This window comes from Lontra canadensis, unplaced genomic scaffold (genome assembly GCF_010015895.1).
Source record: "Lontra canadensis isolate GAN:19392208 unplaced genomic scaffold, GSC_riverotter_1.0 scaffold140, whole genome shotgun sequence".
Classification (NCBI taxonomy): domain Eukaryota; kingdom Metazoa; phylum Chordata; class Mammalia; order Carnivora; family Mustelidae; genus Lontra; species Lontra canadensis.
In genome coordinates this window covers 2,834,641-2,855,934 of record NW_022631134.1, presented here as the reverse complement: position 1 = coordinate 2,855,934, position 21,294 = coordinate 2,834,641, and the positions used below count along the sequence as shown (strand labels likewise).

The following is a 21,294-nucleotide window of genomic DNA, read 5'->3' as shown; positions in this document are numbered from 1 at the left end:
TAATCATTATACCATTATGATACCTAATGAAATTAACAATAATCCTTTGGCCATCAATCAAGTATCCTGTTCTTTTTATTTTGATTTTTTTAAAGATTTTATTTATTTATTTGACAGAGATCACAAATAGGCAAAGAAGCAGGCAGAGAGAGAGGAGGAAGCAGGCTCCCCCGTGAGCAGAGGGCCCGATGTGGGACTCGATCCCAGGACCCTGGGATCATGACCTGAGCCAAAGGCAGAGGCTTTAACCCACTGAGCCACCCAGGCGCCCTCTTATGGCATTTTAAAATTTATTTGTCTAGCCCCCATAATTTCTGTAAAAGGAATTTAATACTAGAGTAGTAATTAGATTTATGATCAACATTTTTTTACCAGAATCTTCGTGGGTTCATGGTTATTTCATATTGATCACTTATGCAAGAATACAATGTCTGGATTTTCCATTCTTAGTGATTATGGGTATCAGTGGGCATGAGTAGAACCTAACCTCACATTTAACAAATCTCCCAATGACCTCTCATCTAGTGGCACTCTTTGGTGATCTTTGCCTGAATCAATTATTTCATTAGGAGTTTCAGTAGAGTCAATTCTGTCTAAGTCTATCATTTCCCCCCAACATTTATTAGCTAAACTCTTAATGTAAGGAAGAACTTCAGTGAGGTTCATCCTCTTCAGCTAAGTATTTGACTACCCAAAAATATGGTTTTTAAAGGATGGTAAGATGAATGTTAATTCTTTCTATCCATTCATTTATCTATTGTGGTACAATAAACCACCTGAGAACTTAGTGGCTTCAACCAAGAACCACTTTTTTAATTCTGTGGGCCAAAAATTTGAGCTGGACTCAGTGGGGCCACTCTGCTGGTCTTGCCCAGGGTCAGTTACGTGACCCTAACTTGTGGTCATTTGGTGGTATGTCAGTAGTTTGGTGGTTCTGTGGGGACTGGATGGTTAAAGATGGTCTCCCTTACATGTCTGGAGATTGTCGCTGTTAGCTGGGGGCCTAGGTTCTTCTCAAGGCTTCTTAAGTAAGCTAGCTCAAGTTTGTTCACATTGTGTTCTCAGGGTTCCCATCGCAGCCAAAAGAACAACCTCCAGTGTGCAAGCAATTCTTATGCATCTGCTTGCCTCACATTTACTAATGCTGCTATGGCCAAAACAAGTCACATGGCCTTGCTCAGATTCAAAGAAAGGACAAAGTCACATTTCAGAAGGCCATGCAAACCAGGATGGAGCGGTTTTCTTGTGGCCATCTCTGCAAATAATTGGCCACACTTTCTAATGACCAGTTTTTCCGAGTTATAAATTGGTGCCAGTTTACTTACAAGTATTTTTAGCATCATTATAAGCTCATGGGATTTTATATTTTCAACTACATCCAAAGTGTTTTGGTTATCATTCTTTTTGCTGTCCCCAAATTGTCCACTTTGGGCCAATGGAGGCTCCTTCATGTTGTTGGTTCTTGTGTCTTTTTAAAATGATTCCTTACTCTTGGATGGCTTCTTTTCTTTCCAGGCACCACAAGACATCACTTGCTCTTCTTATACATTTCTTGCCCCCAATCTGGAACTGACCATTCCTGCAGGAAACCCCGATCCTTGACATAAGTTATACTAATTACTGTTGCACTGTCATCGCCTCTTGCCTTTTTCAGTCAACAGAATTTGGAAGTATGTTTTTAAAAAATATAATTAGTAGGGAGCAAAATGATGCATTCATGTTGAGGTCTCAAATTTAGCATTTGGGGATTAATAAAGTGCTCTATTTGTATTGTAAATATTCTTCAAAAATGCTCTCATCCTTTGGATGTACCTGCATAAAACCATCTTTATTCCTTTTTTTAGGGATACTATTATCTTGCACCGACTGGAAAGAGAAAAACACTGCTCTGCTTAGCATGTGGGCGATCCATGAGAGCAGAGAAGGGGCTCAAACAGTTGCTTCCAGGGCTGCCATTCCTCTGTGCCTCGGGCTCCAAGACCCAGAAGCAGTTCTCACGAGGCCCTTTCAAGGTCATCAGTGTGGCAGGGGTATGTAATGACCTGAGCTTTGTTAATACGTGTGTGGCATCACTTTGGAAACTTTGATGCATTCATTATCTGCCTTGCATTCAAGTTCATCTGCACCCATCCAATTCATCTTCCTCTGATGCCCCTTTACCATTCCACATGCATTGATTTCCTCTGGTCCATTGTAATTTAAAATACCTTGTCTATTAATAGTTCGATACAGTCTTTGAAGTTAATTGGGCACTTCTGTGGCTTTAATCATCTACTAACACCTTCCACTGCTCTCTGTGTTGCTTTTAGATGAGGAAGTAACTGCAAATCTTTACACAGTGGACCAGCTTTCTTGCCTATACTCACAGGGCAAACTTCTTTTCACTAGCATGGAACATTTCAGGAGGAATTTGACGTGTTGTTAATGGCTGTTCAGGTTGGGTGCCTGAATTCATGCATCCATGTCTAATACTATTTATAGCTCATGGAGAAAAAAGAAAAAAAAAATCCCTGCCACTTTCCTGCAATCTTAATTTAAAATGACACCACTTGAAAAGTCCTCTCCTTCAAGTTTAGAGTAGGATGTGCTAAAGGGACTTACACACTTATATAAAAAGGAGCAGTTCCTAAAGAGGAACCTTCCAACTTGGTGTGCTCTCCAGGGCTTGCTGTCTCCATTTCCAGATCTTTCTCCTCGGTACCCTAAACTGGATACACAGTGCAGTGGGGGAAGGGTCTGGAGGGGACAGGAACAGTTGCAATAAATTTTAAGTGCAACAGTAACTCTGAAGGTGAAAAGAAGTCAGTCCTCTGGAGAAGACTGAAGGCAGTTGTCTTGGCTTTAGTAGATGGTGGGGTTAAGGAGGTGCTGGTGAGCTGTTTGGAAAGAATCTTCAGTGTTAAAGCATCTCAGAAAGCGTTTTTCCTTCAAAGCAGCATCCTGAGTAGGGAGGGAAAGGGAAAGGGGAAGTGTGGTGTCCACCACCCTAATTATCATGTAGATTAGGACTGCACTCATTCCCCTCCCCATTCATCAGTATCTGCCACCACAGGGTGGCATTATCCTCGGGTTAAAGAGGAAGAGATTATCTGTAGTGCCAACATCCCATTACTTCAAGGCCAGGCTTTCTCTGGCCCCGGCATCCTTTTCCCGCAGCTCCTGTCACAGGAAAAGGCAGAGTAGAAAACAGGAGAAGGCCAGAAACACAAGCCAGAGGCCTAAAGTCACCTAGAGACTCAGTGACAGGGCTGGGAAGAGAACTGAGTTCTGACCCAATGTTCTTCCCACTGCGGTATCCAATACCTACAACATGCAGAGTGAGCGTCTCAAAATTTAGATACCACACCCAGGTGCATGCAAATGTTTCTTAAATTAAGGGACTGAAACATACCAAAACAACAAAAACTAAAAGTAAAAGCTTGAGTAGACCTTTGTGCTTTTTCGTTTTTGTTTTTGATCAGGCTGATTTGTCTTCCTATGAGGCTGAGAAAACGCTAAGTTATTATGAAGAACGCCTGTTATCTTTACGGAGGAAGACCTGCACCCAAGTTGTACCTCATAGTGGTACAGCAGCTATGCACCAGAAGGCAGTGAAAATAATTGCATACAAAAACGGAGGTGGATATCGGAATGGGAAGTTAATTGTGGCTGGAACATTCCCCACAGTAAGTGACTATAACTTAAACATTTCTTGCATCCTCCAAGGTAAAGATAATAGTGATTCTTCTGACAAGAAAAAAAGCAGTGGGATTGAATGATAAATGTCCCTGGCCAGTTTCACCAATTTAGGTTAATGAGATCAAGATCCCTGTTTTCTTTTCTTTTCTTTCTTTTCTTTCTTTTTTTTTTTTTTTTCAAGATCTCTGTTTTCTTAAAGATATTCTTTTAATTGTATTTCTTTGGATACAGACTTAGAAAGAAGGGAAACCAGAATATGTTTTTTAGATTGGCTCCAGAGCAAAGATACATAAAAGCAGTGGGGGGGTGGTGGGAGAAGCTACCAGATTTTCTTCACTTGTGTGATAGAGAGAATGCCCCCCCCCATTTTTTCACCTTCCTCCCATTCCAGCTTCAAGCTGTATGTCATCTGAATATTCTAAGAGCTGCCGCCTCATTTATCATTTGTAAAATCTGAGCACTTATTTGTTGACAGGTTGTTTCATTTCATTCTCAAATCAGAGAAGCAAGAGTTGTGTTAGGAAAGAACTTGTGGTTTCTGTCGTAGAGCTCAAAAGGTCCAAACCCAGCTTTGTCCTTCTTTTGTTTGGTGATTATCTTGTCTATACATTCTGACCAATGCCTTTAACAGCGTATTTTATAAGCCAAATGAAATGTGATATGGACATACCCTGGAGACTTCCTTGAAAACACACACATACACACCTACTTGTTCTATTCGCCTTCTGAATGCAAGTAGCCTTTTTATTAAGATATTATTCAGTGAACGAAACAAATCCCAAAAGTTAGCAACTCCAAGATTCACCCGGAGCACCACAGCTGGCTTGTGGAGTCTTGGAAAAAATGTCAACCTCTCAGCCTGTTTCCCTATCTGCAAAATGAAAGTAAGAATATGTGTTAGTTTGGGTTTGAAAGTCAACTACTCATTTATTTTAAACCGGTTCATCCATACGAAGTGCTACAGTTTTATGCCTTATAAAGCAACAAAGTTAAAAGTAGATCTCTAAGTTGAACACTGCTTAGGGAGTAAATACTCAGATGATAAAATGTATTAACATACATCATCTGCTGTGTTAAATTTTTGAAGCTTATTTTCACAATTTGAGTGGACTAATTTTGTGAAATTATGTAGGACAGTCTGATACCAAAAATTGTCTCTAATCAAAGATCAAGTCTGTCATTATTTAGCTTTCTATTTTTGCAAATTAATGGATTTTCTCAAATTTCTAAAATAATAAGCTCTTCATGATTATTCCCCAGCCCTATCACTCTTTTGTCTCATCAATTCCTTACAATCTGTGTTATTTAGCTTCTTACAGAATGCACGAAGCAACTTGGTCTCACCAGGGCAGCCTCCAAAGTATATACCAAAGATGGAACCATGATCCTTTCCTTATGTGATTTGGTTTTATGGGCGCTAGAGGAGTCTTTCATCCAGAGGGACACCGAGAAACAAAAGAAAGAGGCAGTTCCTGTTCAAACAAAGGAGACAACTATTAAAAGTACAAAAGGTTGGTTACATTCTGTAAGATTTAGCTGATTCTACTTTTCATCATAAAAATGTTAAATGTGATTCTGTGACTAGGTCACCCTTTCTAGAATTACAAAATCACAGGAAGCTGCTCTCCTGTGAAATTGTCATATTGCTTTTACCTTGCAGAATGATAAGAAAAAGTTAACAATTAATGTAAATTTAGTCTTAGCACCAAAACAATAAATAAGTTGCCTCAAATTTATAAAATATATTTGACAACTTAGCTACTTTATGTAACATAAGCAGCTTTTGCTTTTATATTTAAAACCAAAATCAACCAGAGACCACTTAAGAAGGTGGGGCTGGATCAGTAGAATCTCTATTATTTGAAGAGAAGGGGTCCTCTCTATACCCCCTGCCTACAAGCTGTCCTTACTTGCCCCTCCTGTCTCCACCGCTCCTCTAAACTCCCAGAAGCACCGCGAAGGCACCTACCTGTATTGCAGCTCCTAGAACATGTATTCTAATCTGTTTACATCTTTGTGTGTCTCATTAAACTGCATACAGCTTGAGGACAGAAACTGCGTCCCCAGCAACAGTTTGCTTAATACAAATGAGTCTTGCTCACAGTGAATCAGCGAGTGATCTCAGCTTTCCACTGTTGTACAGAGAGTCATGATTTGAAGATTAAGAACTTGGGTTTTGGAGCCGGAATTCCAGGGTTCGGATCCTACCTCTTTTCATTTCTGGCTAAATGATCTTGGGCAAGTTGTTTAACTTCTTGTATCCCAGTTTCCTCATTTTACGAATTCCACACTGATAATCATGTAAATGTATACTCATTTGGTCCTCATAAACACGAACATGTGTTCATAAAACATATGAATAGGAGTTTATATATAAATGTATATGCCACTGAGAATAATGCCTGGTTGATGTTTACTAAATATTTAATGAGTATTAGTGATCATTATTGTGTGTACAGTTGAGTAGGAAAAACCCACTCTTATTCCTGTGTGTCTCTTCTTTACTCTCACATGCTTATCACATTCACAACACTTCTGACACCCAGTGTGTATATTTTCTCCCCCACACCAAACAATTCTGCAACTGGTGTAGGACACCAGCTGGGTGTCCTACAATTTAACTCAGTTTTTCCACTCTCTACCTGGTTATAGCATCAGATCTCATGGGTTAAGAGCTCAGTCCCATAAGACTGCTCCCTATTCCATCCCCACTTAAGCTGTCCAGACCTGTGTTTCTGAACAATTGGTTTAAATTGAAAATTCCCATGATTCCTCCTTTCAGTTGGATTAATTTGCTAGAGCAGCTCACAGAACTCAAGGAAATGATCTACTTACTGTCTACTGGTTTATTATAAAAAGATATGATAAGGAATACAGATGAACATCCGGGTGAAAGAGATGAGTTGGGCAAGGTGTGTGGGAAAAAGGCACAGAGCTTCTCTGCTCTCTCCAAGCCCACCACTCTCCTACCATCTCCATGTGTTCACCAACTCAGAGGGTCTCCAAACCCTGTACTTTTGGGATTTTTAATGGAGATTTCATCATGTAGCCATGATTGTTCACTAATTCCATGTCCAGCCTCTCTACCTACTCTGGAGAGTGAAGAGTAGGGTAGAAAATTCCAAGGTTCTAATCATGGCTTGGTCTTTCTGATGACCAATCTTCCTCCAAGAGTCTGCCCAAAGTCTCATTAGAAGACAAGATACTGGGGCTCCTGGGTGGCTCAGTGGGGTAAGCCTCTGCCTTCAATGCACGTAATGATCTCAGTGTCCTGGGATCGAGCCCCACATCTGGCTCTCTGCTCGCCGGGAAGCCTCTCCCCGCTCCCCACCTCTGCCTGCCTCTCTGCCTAATTGTGATCTCTGTCTGTCAAATAAATAAATAAAATCTTAAAAAGAAGAAGAAGAAGACGAAGACGATGACGGCAAGATACTGCTACCATCCAGGAAATTCCAAAGGATTTAGGAGTCTGTGTCAGGAGCCAGGATCAAAGACAAAATATTTGAACAAGAGATGCTCCTAGTGCTCTTATCACTTAGAAAATGACCAGTAGAAGTACTCTGCCAGGAACATAGGGCAGAGACTAATATATATATTTTCTATTATTTCACAATGATATTACTTGTCTTCTTTTCTAATGAGTTTTTTAAAATAATTATGTCAACATTTAATGCATAGCTAATCATTAAAGCATATAGTTTGGCCTTTATTTGGCATATGAAATATCTGATCTCCAGGTTCTGGAAGATTACAATATCAAAGGCTCTTCTTTCAAATTGTTATTTAAAAGTTGCCTGGAAGTAATGGTATTCACGCTGGGTACTAAAAGGGTATGGCCATCCCTTCCCCTCTATAATCTAGAGGTTATCCTTGAATCAGGCTGGTTCATTAGTGGGTTGCCCCCTTTTACTGAATCTTGGCTTGTGTTATGCCACCAATTTGCATTGCGGAAAACAATTGCTATGGAGATAGTGGTAAAGGGCACAGGCTTTGGAGGCACATGGCCTGGGTTCTAATCCTGACTCTGCTGCTACTGAGCTATGTGTTTAGCCCCTGTTACTCTGTAAAAGAAGAATGGACATACCTCAGAGTATCATTTTGAGATTTACCTGAGATAATGCAGAGGTCTTAGTGAAATGCCCAGCGTGTCGTAAGTTCTCAATATTGTTTGTTTCTTTTATAGGATACTGTTTGCTACCTCACAAATAACCCCCTTATGAAGACCCTGAAATAAATTTCTCTCAGATATCAGGACCAGAAAAGTTGTATCTTCTGAGAAATTTATCTCTCTGTGTGGCCCATGTGAATCTTGAAATTGTGTTTTCTTCTTTGCTTGGGCCCCTAGAATGTTCAGAACCCAAACGATTTAACTCTAGCAAATGAAATGTGTTGCTTTCATGTCCATTCAATAACAAAAATATTATCTAGCATTTTTTGGATGCTCGTCCAATTAAATAGACCAAACACCATTTATTCTAAGCACTTTCCTTTTTTTTCTTTTTTTTTATAGTTTTTTTTTATTTTTAATAAACATATAATGTATTATTAGCCCCAGGGGTACAGGTCTGTGAATCGCCAGGTTTACACACTTCACAGCGCTCACCATAGCACATACCTTCCCCAATGTCCATAACCCCACCACCCTCTCCCTACCTCCCTCCCACCAGCAACCCTCAGTTTGTTTTGTGAGATTAAGAGTCTCTTATGGTTTGTCTCCCTCCCAATCCAGTCTTGTTTCGTTTATTCTTTTCCTACTCCCCAACCCCCCATGTTGCATCTCAACTTCCTCATATCGGGGAGATCATATGATAGCTGTCTTTCCCTGACTGACTTATTTTGCTAAGCATAATACTCTCTAGTTCCATCCACATCGTTGCAAGTGGTAAGATTTCATTCTTTTTGATGGCTGCATAGTATTCCATTGTGTATATATACCACATCTTCTCTATCCATTCATTTGTTGATGGACATCTAGGTTCTTTCCATACTTTGGCTATTGTAGACATTGCTGCTATAAACATTCAGGTGCATGTGCCCCTTCGGATCACTACATTTGTATCTTAAGGGTAAATACCCAGTAGTGCAATTGCTGGGTCGTAGGGTAACTCTATTTTCAACTTTTTGAGGAACCTCCATGCTGTTTTACAGAGTGGTTGCACTAGCTTGCATTTCCACCAACAGTGTAGGAGGATTTCCCTTTCTCCACATCCTCTCCAGCATCTATCATTTCCTGACTTGTTAATTTTAGCCATTCTGACTGGTGTGAGGTGGAATCTCATTGTGGTTTTGATTTGTATTCCCTGATGTTGAGTGATGTGGAACATTTTTTCATGTGTCTGTTGACCATCTGGATGTCTTCTTTGCAGAAATGTCTGTTCATGTCCTCTGTCCATTTCTTGATTGGTTTATTTGTTCTTTGGGTGTTGAGTTTCATGAGTTCTTTATAGATTTTGGATACTAGCCCTTTATCTGATATGTCGTTTGCAAATATCTTCTCCCATTCTGTCAGTTGTCTTTTGGTTTTGTTAACTGTTTCCTTTTTTTTTTTTTTCTTTTAATCTTCCCAACAGCAGAATAAGACAGATACTACCATTCATTTAAAAGAAGAGGACACTAAGGCGTTTTGTCTTTGGCTTTACTCTATCACTATACTTCTTTCCTCCTTTCCTTAGTTTTCTTATCTCTTTATTTTATTCCTCTTCAGAGTATATTTTAGTAAGCCACCTCAGATTTCTTTCATATCTAGTAAAGCATAAGAAAAGAATTTAAAGTATATTTATAATCACATTACTTTAAAATATTTGGTTGCATATGAAATTTCTGATCATATTTATGTATTTGCATCTGGTTTAGGTATTACCTGTTTAAATCGAGTCATTAATGAGACAGGAAATATTTTGAATAAACAAAATCAGGAGGCAAATTTATTCATTATTTATAGTGCATTGGTTATTGTGCCATTTGTTTACTAGAAAACCAGAGAATGAAAGTGAAAACCAAATTGTTTCCAAAGTCTGTGACATCCGATAGTTTGGATGATATAGATAAGTCTCTGCTCACCCTCGTCCTCAGAAATCCCATTGCTATCTGGGTATCCTGCGGTGAACCATTTCTATCTCCAAAGAGTAAGTTTTTTGTTTTTGTTTGCTTTCAAGCAAGTATATAAAGAAGAGAGAAATAAATTTTATGTCACCATAAGAAAAGAATTAAATGTGTATAATGCCAACATAATAACATCACATTTATGCAAAGAACAGGAAGTCCATCAATTAACATGTGCACAAGGATAGCTGTACTATATTTGCAAAGTTGCCTGTTTTTTCTTACTGGAATGGAGTATTCTGCATGGAAAAATGTCTAATTTAGTTGATAAAGAGATCCTTGGTCTATAAGACTGAGAATAATGGTATACATTAGAAAATAACAAATGAGTTTAATTCACACTGAAGACGACCTGTCTGCACATTTTCATTTTTAAGAATTGCACCCTTTAGGCAGTAGGTGGATGTTTAAAAAATGAATGGAATGAATGGTTCCAAGCCAGGCTTTCATCACCTCCAAATAGTTTGTGGAAGTGGAAAATGAAATATAGCTATTGCATATGGTAAATCTATATAATAAAACAGCACTGTTCTTCTTCCCCCCTTCTCCATTCCATAAAGAAATGCCTTAAGCCCTGTCATCTTTCAAATGAGGTTTCTTTTAATGACCCTTACCTTTTAATTACTTGTTTCTAATTGAATCTATTTCTTGGAGCAGAAAGTTCTTTATAAATTATTGGCTTGCATGATAAATTACTGTTGATAACACAATGCAAGATAAAAAACCATGTATTTTTTCTAGCTTTGCAGAAAGCAGAAAAAGTAGAAAAACAGAACTGGTTAAAAAAGGACAAAATTTTGGCTGATCTAGACACCATGAAACACAAAATGAGACTGTTAAAAGGTCAGTATGAACTAAATCAAGTATCACCATGTTTAATTCTAAATGTAACCCCAATTTGCTGGAAGTTTTTTCCTACTATTAGATACCAGATGTTTAACTGAGCACTATAAATATTGTGTCACAAAAGTCACTTGAGCAAGTCTAAAACCTAATATATCTTTTGGTACTGATTTTATATTTGTAACTTTTATATTAAAATGAGTACCACATGAATTATATGTAAATTTTTAAAATTAGGAGAGTATCTGGGTCATCTAACCCCTATTTTAGGATTGAAATAGTCGCTGAAGTAACATTTTGTGGGCTCTGGAATTAGTCCTTAAACAAAACTTTTGGTCTATTCCTTAGGTATTGCTGGGAAAGAAGTTTGGGGGTTGTTTTGGTTTGCCTGTTTGGTGGTTTGGTTTTATTTTTTTTTCCTAAGATTTATTTATTTATTTGAGAGAGAGAGCATGTGCACAGGGGAGGGCCAGAGGAGGAGGGAGAGAGTCTTTTGGTTGCTGTTGTTTAGTTGAGAGAGAGAGAGAGAGAGAGAGAGAGAACAAGCACAAAGGGAGAGGGAGAAGCAGACTCCCTGCTGCTCCATCTTAGGACCCTGGGATCATAACCTAAGCCAAAGGCAGAGGCTTAACTGACTGAGCCACTCAGGCGCCCCTGTTTATTTTATGATCTGAGTGAGGAAGTACTGAATTTTTCAAAGGTCAGTATCAGCAGGGCTTCTTCAAGTTAGGCAGCATAAGATATGCTATTCACAGTCAAAGTGATCAACTGGCAGTATTTGTTCTCCTCTTTCATTCTCTCTGTCATAGAATCTTAGGTTCTAGACGTTATACAATTCCAAACACTTGAGATTCCAGATGGTTCTTTGGGGAGAAACAGTGTATTATGGACTTTAGTGTATTATAATCTAGAAAGGAATACATTTCAGGCTCTGTCATTGCCCTGACAGGATTTCAACTCCTAAGTAGACACACTGTCTGTTGTCAAAAGCATGTGAATTTTACTTCAATAAGCAACACAACTAGTTGTAAGTGCCCTAAATGGAAATCTGGGTTGAAATGACTATTATTCAGTTCTTTCCAAAAGAATTATTGGGTCTACATGAAAAACATCTATCATGACTGGTAATCTCTGCTATTCTAACTACTACACATTTTCACCAAAATGTCCCTTGGGCATGTCCAAAACTAAAGTTTTCATATCACCACTCCAGTATCTCCTTCATTTCTTCTAGCAGTGGGCCCTTTCACCATCCACCCATGTGTTCCATCTTAGAAACCTGGGAGTTATCCTTGGCATCTCCCTCTCTCTCACTTTCTCGAAGCAAACAGCAGTAAGTCTTGTTGCTTCCAACCTATCTTCTCAAATGAATCTGGTCTCCATCCTCAACTGTGTTATCTAAATTCTAGCTATTGTCATCTATTCCTTGGATTACTATAACAGCTTTGTGACTTGATTCCCTGCTTCCAGTCTTGATAGTAGTTTCTATTCTATGCATAATGGGGACATTCTGAAGCTGGAGTGATCAGGCAAAAATACAAAGCTGTCATGGTACTCCAGGCATAAAACCTTTCAAAGTTTCCTATTATCTTACAGACAAAGATGAAACTCTTCAACATGTTCTTTCATGATATGGTCCTGTGTAAGCTGCTCTCTTTCCTTGTTCTCTCCACTCCACCATTTGGACTATTTTTCAGTCCTGGAGACATATCAGGAGCTTTCTTAACTCCGAGAATTTGGCACAATTTAGTTTCCTCTGCCTCAACTTTTCTCTCCCTTGTCCTTTTGGATTGCTTCTACTGATTAAATGGTTTTCAGCTTGCTTGTTATTTCTTCCTAAACTTTCCCTTTTCCACATTAGGAATAATGCAGTTTATCACACCTTGAACTTCCCCTCTGATAATCATTATTACATTAATATAATTACCTGGTCATGTGACTATCTTCCCTATGTTACATTATAAATTCTACTACCTTCTTATTTGTGCTGTGAATACTTGTAGAAGGACTGAATTAAAGAATGAACAGAATTTCAACCATTCATTCCACTGAGTTTTCTAAGGTCTATTTCTGTATCAGATTAAATCAATAAAAACCAACATACTGAAAATAACACCAGGCAGAGCTGCCTTTACTGTATTCTGATTTTATATTATGTCTTCAGCTTTTATTATAATTAAGTATTAAAAAGGCATTTATTTAAAAAAAGCATTTAAAGTTCAGTTGGTATCATCTACAGTATCACTTTTGATAGATGTCAGATGGTGTTCATTATGGAGCAATCCATTAATGAAATTTCTCTTAGAATTTAGTGCTAAGATAAATCTTGTCTCTACTGACAAATTGTTATATTTTCTGCTATTAAATGTAAATTCAATATATGCGTATAAAATACCTACTCTGAGGAAGAACTTTTCTAGTTGTCGGGATTATGAAGATAAATAAGAACAAGTCAAAGTCCAGTTAACTGTAGTCCCTGTTGGATGATGAGCTTCTTGGGGATTGGATGGAAGAGCAGCTAAGTAGATTATTTTCCATTATTATAGCCATTGGTGAATGCAACAAGTATTGATTAAGCATATATAAAGTACTGTGCTAAGCTGATTTTACATTTCATTTGTAAGTGTGGTCATTGCTAGTATTAATCACAATACTAGTAATGACTTTGTAGGATTTTATAATGAAATAAGAAATGTCAAGTATTTACTGCATGTGCAGCACATAATAAATACTCAATAAATATTAGAATAAGGATTACTAAAAAGGCAGCCCATTTTCTGACTTGGGGGTCTTAAAAACTGATCAGTGAAATGAAGAAATGGCAGATTACACCAAAGTATCGCATTTGTTACAAATAAAGGTGATGCTGGGGCATTTTATTTAGTGTGAGAGCTGAAGGGATTTGCCGACTAAAACCTCAGGTGAGGTGGACTTACCCTCCCAAGCACAGATAATGCTGAACCGGGGTGGGCCTCTGATCAAGGGAGAGGGGGTAGGGGAGCTGTCTGGGTGAGATTTACAATTTGAAAGAATAGCAAAGCACTCACGTTCTCTAGGTTTCCTCATTAATTGTTAGCTATTATTGTTACTTTCCCCGGATCTCATATGAACTAAAATAAGATATATGGAGAATGTAATAGGAAAATAAAATAATTTAATCAATACATTTTTCTTGGTTTCAATTTCTATTCTTACCTACATAAATAGTAGTTTGTTATGAACATCTTTCCCTGAACCAAAACCTTTTATGATGAATTTATGTCTCTTTATGAAAATTATAGTGCAAATGCATTCATTTTTTTTAAGACCATTAGAAGCAAGTTGACAAAAAACAAATAAAGCATAATGGTTTTTGCTCTTTTCCTACATTCAAATCTTGGCTTTTAAGAGTGTAAATGATAAACTACTGCTGAGCTCTCTTTGGTTGAGCAAAGTTTTAGTGTTCAAAAGGCACTATAAATAAAATATTTATGTGTCATAAATTAGTGTCATCTACTCTTTATGAATAGAGTAAGCTAAAAACTACATTTGCGTAAATTTGTGTTATGTATTTTTCTTGTACAACTGTGGTCTTCTCCAAAGCTCATAACCTAATGGCATTGCCACTGTAACTCATTGGCTGACTGATTCAATTATGTTTTCTCCACATCCATAAATTGCATAGAATGCTTATTAGGTACGTAGAATTCTGATTTCCCTGAAAAGTCATTGCTGCCATTTATTTTTATTGCTTGATCTATTTCCACAAACTTGAGCTTACAAGAGTGCAGTTGCTTTATTCTCTGCAAATACTAAATTGTTTTCAGAGTTCTGTTTGTAGTCATGGTCTGAAAATCTGCATATTAAGGCTCCCTTGGCAACAAAAAAAGGACTCAATTTGATGTTAGTATTTCCATTATTTTATCCACCTCAGCATTACTTTCTCAAAGAAGCCTTCTCTGGCACTTCAGACTAGGGTGGTGGCCCCTGTGAGATACTTTTAGAGATCCCGTTCTCTGGAGCAGCACAATTGCAATCAATTATTGGTATAATCATTTCCTTAACATCTGCCTTCCCCACCAAACTTGAGACAAGGACTAAATCTTGAACATGTTTGGATTGGCCTCATCTAGCCCAATCCCTGATTGACAGCTGGTGTGCAGCATAAGTTTCTAGAAGCAACATGCGAAAGAAAGCATTATTGTTACTTAAGAAGTTTAGGAATCAGTATGAGACTCAGTGTGAGTTTATCTTCAACATGGAAAAAGAAAACAATTTTGGAAGTATGATTTTTAAATCTCTTTTACAATTTTAAGTGGACTAGCTGGAAGAATGCATACATTTAAATCAACACACTTATTAAATAATGCGTATTATTCTTTGGAGTACAGTATTCCGATAAATATTTTCTCTTACCACAGCTTTTTAACAACCTAAAGGGCACAGCAGAGGTGTCATAAACTAATCGTGCTTGCGGGTATTATTAGATGGAAAAAAAGGCCTCCTGTCTCTTGGGTTAATATTATTTTAGAAGTACTTAATCCCCAGGCTGCTAAGCTAATTGTTTGGGAAAGGCTTATTATTAGAGAAGAGAACAAAGCATATGTTCCATGACTGGAAGAGATGATGGACTATATAGGTCATGGATTCTATTTGACTAAATTACCACTAAACCATATCGTGCAGGAGAGGCCCGGGCCACTGTGGAAGTCAGCATGTTATCTTTCTTTTCCATCTGTACAGTGAATATGCATATCCTGGCTATTTGAAGCCTCAAACTCCCATATGAAGAGGCATTGTTAGATATTATTACCTTAGGCATCTTCGCTTTTATGATATATTTAGTATTTTAGCCTATGCTCCCAAGTGGAATGATTTATGCATAGAACGCCAAACCAATTTATTTGAAATCTGAAAGCCCATCTTCAGAAACAACATTACCAGGGCCTTCTTTCCCCAGGGCGGCGAGTAGCAGCATGTCAGCCAGCCGCCATGGTTCCCAACAAAAGCCCCATGCAGCCGGTGGTGGTGGAGGGAGGCTGGACTGAGCAGACTCAAGAGGAAATTAAACTCATGGAACTCATAAGACATACAGAGGTACGTTCTTCAGGACTCCAGACCTTAAAGACTCTGCCTCTTTAATAAGGTAGTATTGAATTTTAAAATTAGGCTATTAATATGTCCTCAGCATCCGGTCAGTTATGACCAAATAAGCATATGCCAAGCATTGAGTTGGCATTTGGAGAGTAGTTATCTGAAAGAGAGCTAGCTCATATGAAAGTCTGTTTTGTTTGAATGGAGACCAAAAATTATGACCTTAGCAAAAAAGAGAAAAAGGCCCAGTGGATATGTACAAAGGTAATTATAATAAGTGTAGTCAAGTTGAGCCTTATGGCTTCATTGCTCATCACTCCTAAGGGTATGTCTCAATATGTAGAAAGAGCAAGGAGCAAAATACTAATTGCAATGGAGACATTCAGGAGTGAGGAATTCAAAAAGCAGTTTCAGTCCAATTGGTTAATCAGTCAGGATTGCCAGACATAAAAAAGTCGAGTAGAGAAAGGTCAGCTGTTGAGAGAGGACTGGGGATAGAGACCTGGGAAAACTTTTTGCTTTGTGAAGTTTTTCATCAAAATGATATGTTCTTATTTAATAGATTTTCTCAAATCGTGGAATGTGTTCAATCTAAATCTTAGGTGTGTGCCCACGTCAAGGTTACTAGAAAAAAAGAAATTGACATTGCTAGAAATATGACTTCTTGCCAAGCTAAGAAGGATAAATCACTGACCAGGGAATGAACGCAAAGCATTGAACTAGGACATGGCTTGAAGTAGGATGAAAAGCTTCCTGGCAGGGATCTGGCAAAGTATAAGGCTGGCTGCTGTATTTTAAAAGACAGAGAGTGAAGACTCAATAGTCATGCACATTCCCTTAAGATTTTTTGTTAAAGAAAATGATGTTTTGATTCTAATCAAAAACTCATTTGTTAAATGCAGAGAAATTGCTCAGTAGGAGAAACACCACACAGAAATCCAAAAACACATCTCCATTCATTCTCCAAATTATAAATGAAAGTGAAGTGTTTTGCCAAAAAAAGTACCTTATTGTTACTCCAAGGGTTATTATTATTATCACCTTCCTGGTGGCTCACGGAAGCAAGCGGAATTCATAGAAGAGTCCATGACGGGAGAGGGTAATACACTTCCTAAAATTTTAAAAATATTATTTGCAATCATGAGTGTTTCTGTTTTTATCACATTCTTCGTACACACACTAGCCGGGCAGTTCTCTAACCCTGGTATTCGCTGGGCTTTTCTTATCAGGCGTACCTTTCTGCAGTTCAAGAACCACAAACCAAGAGAAACTCTCCAGTTGAAACTACACGTATCGCACTCAGACAGAGCAGCCTGTATCAGCAACCGAATGCAAAACGCGTGTGGATTTATCTAAATGGAGGCAGACCTGAAGATGGCACTTATGCCTGGGGCAAAACTATGTCAGAGGTAAATTTGGTGTGAAAGGAGATGGCTTCGTACACTTAGATTCAAATCCCAGCTCGGCATTTCTAGACTGTCAGGTTCAGCAAATTATTCTTCCTCTCTAAACCTCCTTTTCTCATCTGTAAAATGGGAGTATGACTCTCCTGACAGGGTGGATATAATGATTAAATGAGCTTAATGCTGTCTGACATGTGTGTGAATCAGAATATGACACCTGGCTAGGAGGGACCAATGATAATTAAAACCACTGTAGCCAAAGAGGAAAAATCTAAACTTTAAAAAAGTAAATAGTTTTCCTGTTGTGTTTAAAACCCGATTTGCAAAAGCGTGATTTACTTCCCCATCAGGAATTATTCACTAGATATGTTTTCTGTAGGGAAAACAACAGTATTCTTAGAGAAAACCTAATCATGTTCTTACTGCCCAGAGTCCTGGAACTGTGGCAAGGTTTCCCCTTTTCCAAAGTTAAAACACTGACTAAGGAAATGACGAGTAGCAGTTCATTAATTTTTGTAATATCAAGGATATAGTTGGAGCACCTGGGTCATTCAGACGGTTAAGCCTCTGACTCTTGATTTCTGCTCAGGTCATGATCTCAGGGTCGTGAGATAGAGCTTCATGTCTGCTTGTCCCTCTCCCTCTGTTCCTCTCCCCGTTTGCACCCTCTCTTTTCTCCCTTTCTCTTTCTCAAATAAATGAATAAATAAATAAATAAGGATATAGTCCTAAAATTTGACATTTTGCCTTAGTCTTTACATAAAAACTTCAGGCAACTAATGAATGGATTTTGGTAGACTTTTAAAAAGTCTTGTGGTGATATCTCAAATAATTGGCTTTTTTTAATTTTGTGAAATGTTTTCATATAATTTTTCTGAGTCAAGAGGAAGTCATATAAGTCAGATGCTGGTTTGGGAAGGACAAGACAGGGCATTATACTCATCTGGAGGAGTTCATGGAAGCTCATAAGGGCAAATAGAGTAGGAGGTGCCCCTCAGAAGAGTTCTAGAACTTTATCCCAGGGACTTTTAATGAGTTTATACAAAGAAATATTTGGTAAGAATATTTATCACAGGTATTTATAACACAGATATATTAGAAATAATTTAAACAGGCATCACTGAGGATTTGGTAATTTATAGTACATAGGATAGAGTATTATGACTCAATTAAAATCAACTTTGGAAAGAATAATGACAATTGTCGATGTTCCAGACTAAGTGAAAGAAGCATAACATAAAACGTGTGGAGTTGGGTTCTGTATATACACATGCATACACTTAGAACAAAAGACGAAGCATTTTATTTTTTGCAAGTATTTATCGGATGGTCTGATTGCTGGTGAGCTAATAAATGTGGTGTTTCTTTCTGGTGTATTTTTCTCTGTGTTCTAGATCTTGTAATGGTGAATTCAGATTGTAAGAAAAATGTGTGAGCTAAGGAATCTGACATTCCTCTCAGAGAAGTACTAGCAGCACGTGATCAAGGTCAAATTAGCAGTGCAGGCAGGAAGTTCAGTAGGAGTTCAGACAAGGGGAACGCTGCCCACCTGGGGTGAAGGAGAAAGGCTCCGCAGAGGAATCAATCAGAACCTCTGATGAAACTTGAGAAATGGGTAAGACTTAATATCTTAATGCTTCAGAAAAAGCATTAATAAGGATGAGGGCACTGAACACAAAGGTATGGTTGTTAGGATTCATAAATCATATGACATGGATAGTGCTTGGACCCAGAAACAGGGAGAGAGACCTACTTCTGGAGAGATAGTTTAGAAGCGTATGAGGGACCCTGCAGGCTATCTAGATGAGTTTACTTGAGCTGCTGTAACAAAATATCATAGGCTGCGTGGCTTAAACAACAGAAATTTACTTCTAGTCCTAGAGGCTGGAAAGTCCAAGATCGAGGTGCCAGCAGGGTTGGTTTCTGAAAAGGACTCTCCAGCCACACCTCACCACTTTGTGTCCTCACATAGCCTTTCCTCCTGGCATATGTGGAGAGGGAAATCTCTAGTGCCTCATCCTCTTCTAATAAGGTCGCAGTCCTGTCAAATTAGTGCCCAACGCTTATGACCTCATTTAATCTTGATTACCTCCTTAAAGGATCTTTCTCCAAATACAAGCACATCAGGGGGTTGGGGCTTCAGCCTGTGAGTTTTGGGGAGGATACAGTTCAGTCCACTACACTATCCCAGATTAAAAAGTGTTTGAGCCACTAGCTTTCTCTGAGTAAGGTAATGGTAGGGCATAAGCAATGTGTTACGGAGCTTGATGTGGTCTCAATATGTAGAAAGATACTTAGGAAATGTCTAGAAAGCTTCTGCGTATTGTTTCTTTCTTTCCTTTATTAAAACAAAAGTTCTTTCTGATATCTATCCTTTTCTTTCCCATGCTATCTGTTTTTGTATTTGGAGACTTGCATGAGATCCTTTGTGATCAGTTAGAAATGTTTCCACCCAAGCTATCCGGCTATAAAGAATACATCTGGAGAGGGCACTGTGTGTGAAACAAATAGACAACAAGGAGAGTCGGACTCAGATTTCACAGGGGAGTCTGGCTAACACCACCAGCTCCAAAGAAACTCCGTTTCAATGGTTGGTTGGTACTTTTTACAGCGAGACGAGGAACAGAACACGTATCAATGTGCTTTACTCGACTTTCTGTAATAAAACCCCCAGATGGTATTTGAATCCCCTCTAATGCAGACTTTCTCTCTGCTTCTTTCACTGCTGTGGCTATTCTGGATGATTTAACCACATTCTTCCTACCCACTCTTTGAACATCGCTAGAGCAACTCTCGTCTCCAACAGGCGCAGGCTCATCCGTCATCAGTGCCCTCAGGCGGCTCCCTCTTCAGGGTTAGTGGCTCGTTCCTCAGGGCCGGCATCTTTCTCTGATTTATGGTTGCCCAACCCCTCTTCTACGGTCCTGAAGCGTTTGTCTTCTCCCGTCCCTGCAACATCTCTTCGATTCTACAGAATCTCAAAACCAGTGTTTTCTCTCTCAGTTGCACACAGCTCTCCATGCATAAGCAGAACCCGAAAGCATGGGAAACGGGTCCTTGTGATTTGTCGAGGCAAGTACCCCAGGCCAGCAGGGAGTCTGCAGTAGTCCTGTGATGCCCATGTGGCCGATCCTGAGGAGACCAGTCTCTGAAAACTAAATCCCCAAAATAGATTGTGAGTGAGAACTATGCACAGAACATCATTCCTTATCACGAGCTTTTGTTATTGCAAAATTATAAACATACATTTAGATGACCCACTGTAGAGATGATACCTGGTAAGTTTAGATACATGTGAAAAACTAGGAATTAAGAACGTCTTTGAAGATCATAAGCTGACTAGATATTGTACAGCCTTTCTGTACTGAAAATGCCTTATTTCAGATTTATTTTTAAAGAATTTTGTGAACTCATTAACTTTGTCTCATGTAAATAGATCTTTGTGAAAACCAAGTGAAATAGCCATATATTTAATTCATATTTTGCATTTAGTATATGTTTTTTATTAAATAACATTCATTTTTCTAATTATAAGTAGCACATACAATCTTAATAAATAAAATAGTGACATTTTAGTGGTAGAGTTGGGAAAAACTTAAGAATTACCTTTATGCAGGATCTTTTCAAGCTGCAGTAGTTTTTCCCAGAGACCTGTCCATACGTATTTTTGGACAGTTCCTCATTGCTCCCACCCCAGATAGAAACCCAGTTGTTAACTTGTTGGTTGTCTTAAAGCATAAAAGTGAAAGAAAGGCCATGGACTGAATTGTGCCCCCCATTCCCAAATTTTTATGCTGAAGCTGAACCCCCAGTGTGACTGTATTTAGAGATATGGCTTTTAGGAGGCATTTAAGGTTAAATGACGTTAAATAAGTGTGGAGTCCTAACCTGATAGGATTTGTGGCCTTTGTAAGAAGTGGAAATGAGAGCCCTCTCCTCCCACCATGTGAGGGCACAAAAAAGAACCAGAGAGCTGTCACCAGAAACTGAACCAGCCACCACCTTACTCTTGGATTTCCCAGCTTCCAGAACTGCTAGAAATGAATTTTGTTGTTCAGGCTGCCCAGTCTATGATACTTATTTTGGCAGCTTGAGCAGACCAAGCCAGTGACTATTGTTATGGAAAATTTAGAGAAATCAAAAGAAAAACCATGAGACTCAATTGTCATCTCTACGAATTTTTTTATTATTTGAA

General features: G+C 38.5%; 1 protein-coding gene across 1 annotated transcript in view; it reads left to right on the top strand.

The window, feature by feature from the left end:
• The window catches only part of DCDC1 (doublecortin domain containing 1), a 214,437-nt gene that overhangs the window by 184,181 nt on the left and 8,962 nt on the right, over positions 1–21,294 (top strand). The window contains exons 22-28 of the mRNA XM_032843444.1: positions 1,845–2,030; positions 3,462–3,665; positions 4,988–5,189; positions 9,651–9,803; positions 10,522–10,623; positions 15,563–15,699; positions 16,926–17,105. Coding sequence (XP_032699335.1) covers positions 1,845–2,030; positions 3,462–3,665; positions 4,988–5,189; positions 9,651–9,803; positions 10,522–10,623; positions 15,563–15,699; positions 16,926–17,105 — 1,164 coding nt within the window. The remainder of the gene's footprint in view (positions 1–1,844; positions 2,031–3,461; positions 3,666–4,987; positions 5,190–9,650; positions 9,804–10,521; positions 10,624–15,562; positions 15,700–16,925; positions 17,106–21,294) is intronic.